Source organism: Neopsephotus bourkii, unplaced genomic scaffold, assembly GCF_033783945.1.
Source record: "Neopsephotus bourkii isolate Nb327-2 ecotype Australia unplaced genomic scaffold, CSIRO-AGI_Nbou_v1 NB_771, whole genome shotgun sequence".
NCBI classification, from domain to species: domain Eukaryota; kingdom Metazoa; phylum Chordata; class Aves; order Psittaciformes; family Psittacidae; genus Neopsephotus; species Neopsephotus bourkii.
The window spans coordinates 1-10,211 of NW_026901267.1; the positions used below are offsets into that span (position 1 = coordinate 1).

Sequence of the window (10,211 nt, forward strand, 5' to 3'; positions counted from 1 at the left end):
TTGCCCCCCCCGGGTTCTCCACCCCCACCCCCAGGCAATGACATCACAGCCCAGGAGTGACGTCACAGCCCGGGGGTGATGTCACAACCCTTGGCAGCCAATGAGGCCGCAGGTTGGGCTGATGTCACCCCTGGAGAGGTCCTAGCGGCTGATGATGTCACGGTGATGTCACAACCTCGGACTGAATGATGTCACAGCCTCCCCCCTGAGCAGCCAATGATGTCACAGCCCCTTCAGCACGGCAGCCAATCGCATCACTTGATGTCATTGCTCCGGAAATGGGTGATGTCACACTCGGCAGCCGATGACGTCACAGCCATCCGATGACGTCAGCACTGTGGCCCCCGCCCTGCCCTGCCGCCATGACGTCACCACTGGGGTATGACGTCACAGCGATCTCACTGCCAAGACTCCGCCCTCGTCCCGATGACGTCACGGGGCGGGGGCTTTTTTGATGATGTCACCTCTCTCCCCCTCCCCACCCCCCCCAACCCGGGGAGAGAGACTTCCTGTTTTTAACTCCTCCCCCTTTATGACGTCACCACCCCCAGTCGAGTGCTCTGATTATGTAAGCCCCTTCCGTGACGTCACAGCCCCTCCCTCCCCCCCCTCCCAGATCGAAGCCATACAATGGGGGAGGGGCGGTCCCCGTGACCCCCCCGTGACCCCTGCGCGAGGCGGAGGGAGGGGCCACGTGCCTTAGAGCCCCGCCCCCCTCGAGAACCCCCCCCCAACACCCTCCCCCTCCTCCGCCCAGGGCCCCCCCCCCGCGAGAGGGGAGGAACGATGGGGGAGGGGAATAAAGTGACGTTTCCTGCCCACGTGACTCATTTGGGGTTGTCCAATGGGGGGGTGAAATGGAGCGGAGGGGGGGGCTTTGGCCGAGGGGTTGTGGGGCGGGGCGCTCCCGAATCTCGCGGTCTGATTGGCTGCTTGGTCCGCCCGTCATAGCCGAACCCCGCCTCCCCGCTGCCAGCGGAAGTACCACACTCTCGCTCCCTCTTCCATCGCCTCCCATTGGCCAATCCTTCCTTTTAAACCTCCAGGTTCCGCCCCTTCCGCCGACCGTTACGGCGCTCAGCCCGCTGCTCCCTCCCCGCCCATCCTCTTCCTCCCAGGGGGCACCAATCCCCGCTCAGCTCCCGCCCCTTCCCTCTCTCCCCATTGGTCCGCGCCTCTGCCCTCCACCTCCCATTGGCTCGCGCTGGGGGCCGCTAAAAGCGGGCGGGGCTCGCGGAGAGGCTCAGCGCGGCGGGCGGGCGGTAACGACAGCGGCGGCTGCTCCGCGCTTGGAACCCGAACCGGAACCGAACCGGAACCGAACCGGAACCGAACCGGAACCGGAGCCCCTCGGGGCAGCGTCCGGTGCCCTCCGCACCCGCCCTGGGGGGAGCCCCGGGCAGGCCCGGCCGCTATGGTGAGAGGAAAGGAGGGGGGGCGCTTATGAGGAGGCTGTGGGGGGATTTGGGGGTTTTGGGGTGATTTCAGGGGGTTTGGGGGAGTTTAGGGTGATTGGGGGATTTTGGGGTGATTTGAGGGGGGCTTGGGGTGATTTGAGGGGGGTTTGGGGGGTTTAGGGTGATTGGGAGGTTATGGGAGGGTTTGGGGTGGTTTTGGGGTGAATTAAGGGGTTTATGAGGTGATTTGGGGGTTTGGGATGATTTAAGAGGGTTGTGGGGTGGTTTTGAGGTGATTTGAGGGGGTTTTGGAGAGTTTAGGGTGATTGGGGGGTTGTGGGAGTGTTTGGGGTGGTTTTGGGGTGATTTAAGGGGGTTGTGGGGTGATTTGGGGGGTTTGAGATTTAAGAGGGTTATGGGGTGGTTTTGGAGTGATTTGGGTGTTTTTGAAGTGATTTGAGGGTGTTTTGGGGTGATTTGAGAGCGTTTTAGGGTGATTTGAGGGAGTTTAGGGTGATTGGGGTTTATAGGAGAGTTTGGGGTGGTTTTGGGGTGATTTGGGTGTTTTTGGAGTGATTTGAGGGTGTTTTACGGTGATTTGGGGGTTTTGGGGAGTTTAGGGTGATTGGGGTTATGGGAGGGTTTGAGGTGGTTTTGGGGTGAATTGAGGGGTATTTGAGGTGATTTGGGGGGGTTGGGATGATTTAAGAGGGTGATGGGGTGTTTTGGGGGTTTTGGGGTGGCTTGGGGGAGTTTAGGGTGATTATGGCGGTTATGGGAGGATTTGGGGTGGTTTGGGGGTGATTTTGGGTGGTTTTGGGGTGATTTGGGGGGTTTGGAATGATTTAAGAAGGTTATGGGGTGGTTTTGGGGTGATCTGGCGGGGTTGGGGATAATTTAAGAGGGTTAGGGGGTGATTTTGGGGTGATTTGAGGGGCTTGTGGGGTGATTTGGGCCTCATCCCTTGTGTGTGTCCTCCACAGGAGACTCGTGGTGGTGCCTGGCAGGTGAGTACCTGGGGGGGGGCAGCTCCCATTGCCCCCAGTGTCAGCAGTGGGCACCCCCTGCTCATTGCCCATCAGTGGGGGGGTGTTAGGGGTCCATGGGGGGTGTTAGGGGTTCATGGGGGGGTCCATGGGGCGGGGAGTGTTTGGGGTCCATTGGGGGGGTCAGTGGGGGGTGTTTGTTGTCCATGGGAGGATTTTAGGGGTCCATGGGGCGGTGTTAGGGGTCCATGGGAGGATTTTAGGGGTCCATGGGGGGGTGTTAGGGGTGCAGGGAGGGTCCATGGGGGGTGTTTGGTGTCCATGGAGGGGTGTTGGGGTCCATGGGGGGTGTGTTTGGGGTCCATTGGGGGGGGTGTTTGGTGTCCATGGGGTCTCTGAGGCCTCTCCCCCCCAGACCTCGAACGTGGAGAACCTCCCCCCCCACATCCTGCGCCTGCTCTACCGGGAGCTCTCCCTGCTCAGCGCCGACCCCCCCGCCGGCATCAAGCTCTGCCCCAACGATGAGGACGTCACCGACGTGCAGGTCACCATCGAGGGGCCCGGTACGAGAGCAATGCACCCCCCACTGCACCCCCCACTGCACCCCCACTGCACCCCCCCACTGCACCCCCACTGCACCCCCCACTGCACCCCCCACTGCACCCCCCACTGCACCCCCACTGCACCCCCCCCTGCACCCCCCACTGCACCCCCCCACTGCACCCCCCCCCTCACCCCCCCCTCCTACCCCCCACCCCACCCCCCATTCCTCACCCCCCACTGCACCCCCCCACACCACACCCCCCACCGCACCCCCCACTGCACCCCCACTGCACCCCCCACTGCATCCACCGCACTCCAATTGAACCTCCATTGTACTCCATTGTATCTTGCCATTGTATTCTGATTGTATCTTTGATTGTATTCTCATTGTATCTTGGATTGTATCTCATTGTACTCCATTGTATTCTCGATTGTATTCGCTATTGATCTTCATTGTATTTCTAATTGCATGCCTTTATTGTATTCTCTATTTAATTCCATCATTTTTGATTGTATTCTCATTTAATTCCATTGTATTTTCTATTGTATCTTGATTGAGTTCCATTGAATCCCATTGGTTCCCATTGATTCCATTGGTTCCCATTGTTACCTATTGTTTTTTATCCAATTTCATTGTATTCTGATTGTATTCCATCTATTTTGATTGTATTTTGATTGTATTCCATTGTATTCTCTATTTAATTCTCCATTGTTGCCATTGATTTTATATTGTATCTTCATTGTATTCTATTGGTATCCTCTATTTATCTTCTATTGTATTCTATTGTATTTTCTATTGATTTTTATTTATTTTCTATTGTATTTGATTGTATTCTATTGTATTCTCATTTATTTCATTGTATTCTCATTGTATTCTCTATTTATTTTTCTATTGTATTCTCATTGTATCTTCATTTATTTTCATTGTATCTTCATTTATTTTCTATTGTACTTCCTATTGTATTCTCATTGTACTATCCCTCCTCCATTGTATTCTCATTGATCTTGATTGGAACCCCCCCCACTGCACCCCCCACTGCACCCCCCCACCGCACCCCCCACTGCACCCCCCACTGCACCCCCCACTGCACCCCCCCACTGCACCCCCCACTGCACCCCCACTGCACCCCCCCACTGCACCCCCCCACTGCACCCCCCTCACTGCACCCCCCCAATGCACCCCCCCAATGCACCCCCCAGTCACACGGCCCGAACCACACCCCCACTGCACCCCCCCCAATGCACCCCCCACTGCACCCCCCAATGCACCCCCCCACTGCACCTCCCAAACCCACTGCCTTAATGCACCCCCCCAATTCACCCCAATGCACCCTCAATGCACCCCCAATGCACCCCCCAATGCACCCCCAATGCACCCCCAATGTACCCCCAATGCACCCCCAATGCACCCCCCAATGTACCCCCAATGCACCCCCAATGTACCCCCAATGCACCCCCCAATGTACCCCCAATGTACCCCAATGTACCCCCAATGCATCCCCAGTGCACCCTAATCCACTTCCATGTACCCCCAGTGCACCCCAATACATCACAGTGCACCCCAATGTACCCCAATGCACCCCCCAATGCACCCCCAATGAACCCCAATGAACCCTGATGTAACCCCAATGAATCCTAATGTAACCCCTATGTACCCCCAATGAACCCCAATGTACCCTCAATGCACTCCAGTGCACCCCAGCGTACCCCAATGCACCCTAATATACCCCCAATGCACTCCCAATGCACTCTAATGTACCCCCAATGAACCCTAATGTAACCCCAATGCAGCCCCACTGCTCCCCAATGTACCCCCATGTACCCCACTGCACCCACGTTTACCCCAATGCACCCCTATGTACCCCAATGCACCCCCACTGCACCCCTAATGTACCCCAGTGCACCCCAATGTGCCCCCACTGCTCCCCAATGTACCCCAGTGCACCCGCACTGCACCCCTGTGTACACCAATGTACCTCCCAGTGCACCCCAATGCACCCCAATGTACCCCAGTGCACCCCAATAGCCACCAGTGCACCCCAGTGCAGCTCAATGCACCCCCAATGTACCCCAGTGCAGCCTAGTGCACCCCACTGCACCCCAGTAGCCACCAGTGCACCCCTCAGTGCACCCCAATGTACCCCAATGCACCCCAAAGCACCCCTAATACAACCCAAATACCTCTTAATGCACCCCAAACACCTAATGCACCCCAATTACTCCCCTATGCACCCCAAACCCCCTAATACAACCCCAATACCCCTTAATGCACCCCAAACCATCCCCAGTGCACCCCAAACCCCCAATACAACCCCAGTACCCCTTAATGCACCCCAAAACACCCCAATACACCCCCATGCACCCCAGTTACTCCCCAGTGCACCCCAAACCATCCCCCAATACAACCCCAATACCCCTTAATGCACCCCAAAACATCCCCAATGCACCTCAAACCCCCCCTAGTGCACCCAAGCACCCCCAGTCCCCCCCAGCCCAGACAGAGGCCCCCAAACCGTCCCCCATTGACTCTGGGACCCCTTCCTATTGGAGCCCCATGACGTCCATCCCGTTGTGTCTCTATGACCCCATCCCATTGGATACCCATGACCAATAGCAAAGACCACCCCATTCCATCCCTTCCCTACACCACATCCCATTGGATCCCTCTGACCCCATGCTATTGGATCCCCGTGACCCCATCCCATTGGATCCCTATAACCTCTTCCCATTGGATCCCCCTGACCCCATCCCATTGGGTCCCCCTGACCCCATCCCCTTGGATCCCCATGACCCCATACCCTTGGATCCCCATGACCCCATACCCTTGGATTCCCATGACCCCCATCCCATTGGCTCCCCATGACCCCATCCCATTGGCTCCCCCTGACCCCATCCCATTGGCTCCCCCTGACCCCATCCCATTGGCTCCCCCTGACCACATCCCATTGGCTCCCCATTACCCATCTCATTGGCTCCCCCTGACCCCATCCCATTGGGCTCCCCCTACCACATCCCATTGGCTCCCCCTGACACCATCCCATTGGCTCCCCCTGACCCCATCCCATTGGCTCCCCCTGACCCCATCCCATTGGCTCCCCATGACCCCATCCCATTGGCTCCCTTTCCCCCCCACAGAGGGCACCCCATACGCCGGGGGGCTCTTCCGGATGAAGCTGGTGCTGGGCAAGGAATTCCCGGCGGCTCCTCCCAAGGGATTCTTCCTGACCAAGATCTTTCACCCCAATGTGGGGCCCGGGGGGGAGATCTGCGTCAATGTGCTGCGGAGGGACTGGAGAGCGGAACTGGGGCTGCGCCACGTCCTGCTGGTATCCACTGGGAATGGGATGGGATGGGATGGGATGGGATGGGATGGGATGGGATGGGATGGGATGGGATGGGATGGGGGAGATCTGCGTCAATGTGCTGCGGAGGGACTGGAGAGCGGAACTGGGGCTGCGCCACGTCCTGCTGGTATCCACTGGGAATGGGATGGGATGGGATGGGATGGGATGGATGGGGGGATCTGCGTCAATGTGCTGCGGAGGGACTGGAGAGCGGAACTGGGGCTGCGCCACGTCCTGCTGGTATCCACTGGGAATGGGATGGGATGGGATGGGATGGGATGGGATGGGGGAGATCTGCGTCAATGTGCTGCGGAGGGACTGGAGAGCGGAACTGGGGCTGCGCCACGTCCTGCTGGTATCCACTGGGAATGGGATGGGATGGGATGGGATGGGATGGGATGGGGGAGATCTGCGTCAATGTGCTGCGGAGGGACTGGAGAGCGGAACTGGGGCTGCGCCACGTCCTGCTGGTATCCACTGGGAATGGGAATGGGATGGGATGGGATGGGATGGGGGCGTTATATTAGGGGTAAAGGGTATATTATGGGATGCAGAGATACATATTAAGTGTTACATTAGAGGTAAGGCATATATTATGGGATGGGACAGTTATATTAAGGGTAAGGGGTGTATTATGGGGTGGGGGGTTACCCTAAGGGGGTATATTATGGGATGGGGGGGTTACATTAAGGGTAAGGGGTATATTATGGAATGGGGGGTTACCCTAAGGGGGTATATTATGGGATGGGGGGGTTACATTAAGGGTAAGGGGTATATTATGGAATGGGGGGTTACCCTAAGGGGGTATATTATGGGATGGGGGGTTACTTAGGGGGTATATTATGGGATGGGGGGTTACCTAAGGGGTATATTATGGGATGGGGGTTACCCTAAGGGGGTATATTATGGGATGGGGGGGTTACATTAAGGGTAAGGGGTATATTATGGGATGGGGGGTTACCCTAAGGGTATATTATGGGATGGGGGGGTTACATTAAGGGTAAGGGGTATATTATGGAATGGGGGGGTATATTATGGGATGGGGGGTTACCCTAAGGGGGTATATTATGGGATGGGGGGTTACCCTAAGGGGGTATATTATGGGATGGGGGGTTACATTAAGGGTAAGGGGTATATTATGGGATGGGGGGTTACCCTAAGGGGGTATATTATGGGATGGGGGGGTTACATTAAGGGTAAGGGGTATATTATGGGATGGGGGGTTACCCTAAGGGGTATATTATGGGATGGGGGGGTTACATTAAGGGTGGGGTATATTATGGGATGGGGGGTTACCCTAAGGGGGTATATTATGGGATGGGGGGTTACATTAAGGGTAAGGGGTATATTATGGGATGGGGGGTTACCCTAAGGGGGTATATTATGGGATGGGGGGGTTACATTAAGGGTAAGGGGTATATTATGGGATGGGGGGTTACCCTAAGGGGGTATATTATGGGATGGGGTGTTACCCTAAGGGGGTATATTATGGGATGGGGGGTTACCCTAAGGGGGTATATTATGGATGGGGGGGTTACATTAAGGGTAAGGGTATATTATGGAATGGGGGGTTACCCTGGGGGGGGTGGGGGGTTTAAGGGGGTATATTATGGATGGGGGGTTACCCTAAGGGGGTATATTATGGGATGGGGGGGTTACATTAAGGGTAAGGGGTATATTGGGTGGGGGTTTAAGGGGGTATATTATGGGATGGGGGGGTTACATTAAGGGTAAGGGGTATATTATGGGATGGGGGGTTACCCTAAAGGGGGTATATTATGGGATGGGGGTTACATTAAGGGTATATTATGGGATGGGGGGTTACCCTAAGGGGGTATATTATGGGATGGGGGGGTTACATTAAGGGTAAGGGGTATATTATGGAATGGGGGGTTACCCTAAGGGGGTATATTATGGGATGGGGGGTTACCCTAAGGGGGTATATTATGGGATGGGGGGTTACCCTAAGGGGGTATATTATGGGATGGGGGGGTTACATTAAGGGTAAGGGGTATATTATGGGATGGGGGGTTACCCTAAGGGGGTATATTATGGGATGGGGGGGTTACATTAAGGGTAAGGGGTATATTATGGGATGGGGGGTTACCCTAAGGGGGTATATTATGGGATGGGGGGGTTACATTAAGGGTAAGGGGTATATTATGGAATGGGGGGTTACCCTAAGGGGGTATATTATGGGATGGGGGGTTACCCTAAGGGGGTATATTATGGGATGGGGGGTTACCCTAAGGGGGTATATTATGGGATGGGGGGTTACATTAAGGGTAAGGGGTATATTATGGAATGGGGGGTTACCCTAGGGTTTTTGGGATGGGGGGTTTAAGGGGGTATATTATGGGATGGGGGTTACATTAAGGGTAAGGGGTATATTATGGGATGGGGGGTTACCCTAAGGGGGTATATTATGGGATGGGGGGGTTACATTAAGGGTAAGGGGTATATTATGGGATGGGGGGTTACCCTAAGGGGTATATTATGGGATGGGGGGGTTACATTAAGGGTGGGTATATTATGGGATGGGGGGTTACCCTAAGGGGGTATATTATGGGATGGGGGGTTACATTAAGGGTAAGGGGTATATTATGGAATGGGGGGTTACCCTAAGGGGGTATATTATGGGATGGGGGGGTTACATTAAGGGTAAGGGGTATATTATGGGATGGGGGGTTACCCTAAGGGGGTATATTATGGGATGGGGTGTTTGGGGTTTTGGGTGGGGGGTTTGGGGTTTTTGGGTGGGGGGGTTACATTAAGGGTAAGGGGTATATTATGGAATGGGGGGTTACCCTAAGGGGGTATATTATGGGATGGGGGGTTACCCTAAGGGGGTATATTATGGGATGGGGGGGTTACATTAAGGGTAAGGGGTATATTATGGATTGGGGGGTTACCCTAAGGGGGTATATTATGGGATGGGGGGGTTACATTAAGGGTAAGGGGTATATTATGGGATGGGGGGTTACCCTAAGGGGTATATTATGGGATGGGGGGTTACCCTAAGGGGGTATATTATGGGATGGGGGGTTACATTAAGGGGTATATTATGGATGGGGGGGTTACATTAAGGGTGGTATATTATGGAATGGGGGGTTACCCTAAGGGGGTATATTATGGGATGGGGGGTTACCCTAAGGGGGTATATTATGGGATGGGGGGTTACCCTAAGGGGGTATATTATGGGATGGGGGGTTACCCTAAGGGGGTTATTATGGGATGGGGGGTTACCCTAAGGGGGTATATTATGGGATGGGGGGTTACCCTAAGGGGGTATATTATGGGATGGGGGGTATTTATCCCCATGTCAAGGCTTCACCCCCCTGTCGTGTCCCCCCCCCCAGACCATCAAGTGCCTCCTGATCCACCCGAACCCCGAATCCGCCCTCAACGAGGAGGCCGGGAGGCTCCTGCTGGAGAACTACGAGGAGTACGCGGCCCGCGCCCGCCTCCTCACCGAGATCCACGCCCGGGGCCCCCCCCGCGCCCCCCCCGACGCCCCCTCCACATCCGGGCCCCCCCAACCCCCACCCCCACTGCCCCCCGACGGGCCCCAGCCCAAGAAGCACGCGGGGGACAGGGACAAGAAACCTGCCCCCCCCAAGAAGAAAGTGGACAAGAAACGGGCCCTAAGGAGGCTTTGAAGGGGGGGGAAGGCACCCCAAATACCCCCCCCGTTGGGGTTTAAATACCCCCCTTGTGGTTTAAATACCCCCCCTCTTTGGGGTTTAAATACCCCCCTATGGGCATAAAACACCCCTTGGGGGGGGGAATAGCCCTAGGAGAGCCCCAAATACCCCCCCCCTTTGGGGTTCAAGTACCCTCCCTATGGGGTTGAAATACCCCCCCATGGGTATAAAGCATCCCTTGGGGGGGGGGGAGAATACCCCTTGGAGAGCCCCAAATCACCCCCCCCCATGGGGTTT

At 55.8% G+C, this 10,211-nt stretch overlaps 1 protein-coding gene across 1 annotated transcript; it reads left to right on the forward strand.

The window, feature by feature from the left end:
- The first annotated feature begins 304 nt into the window (after window positions 1-304).
- Window positions 305-9,955, forward strand: LOC133213092 (ubiquitin-conjugating enzyme E2 S-B-like). The gene is made up of 6 exons (XM_061355078.1): window positions 305-379; window positions 1,119-1,417; window positions 2,332-2,404; window positions 2,799-2,946; window positions 6,062-6,252; window positions 9,630-9,955. Exons 1-6 carry the CDS (start codon window positions 305-307, stop codon window positions 9,927-9,929), a joined length of 1,086 nt encoding a protein of 361 aa, XP_061211062.1. The 3' UTR covers window positions 9,930-9,955.
- Window positions 9,956-10,211: the final 256 nt, after the last annotated feature.

Coding starts and splice junctions, on each gene's coding strand:
- LOC133213092 (XM_061355078.1), top strand. CDS start 305: ATGACGTCACAGCCATCCGATGACGTCAGCACTGTGGCCCCCGCCCTG. Junction 2,947..6,061: donor GGTCACCATCGAGGGGCCCG/GTACGAGAGCAA, acceptor TCCCCCCCACAG/AGGGCACCCCATACGCCGGG. Junction 6,253..9,629: donor GGCTGCGCCACGTCCTGCTG/GTATCCACTGGG, acceptor CCCCCCCCCCAG/ACCATCAAGTGCCTCCTGAT.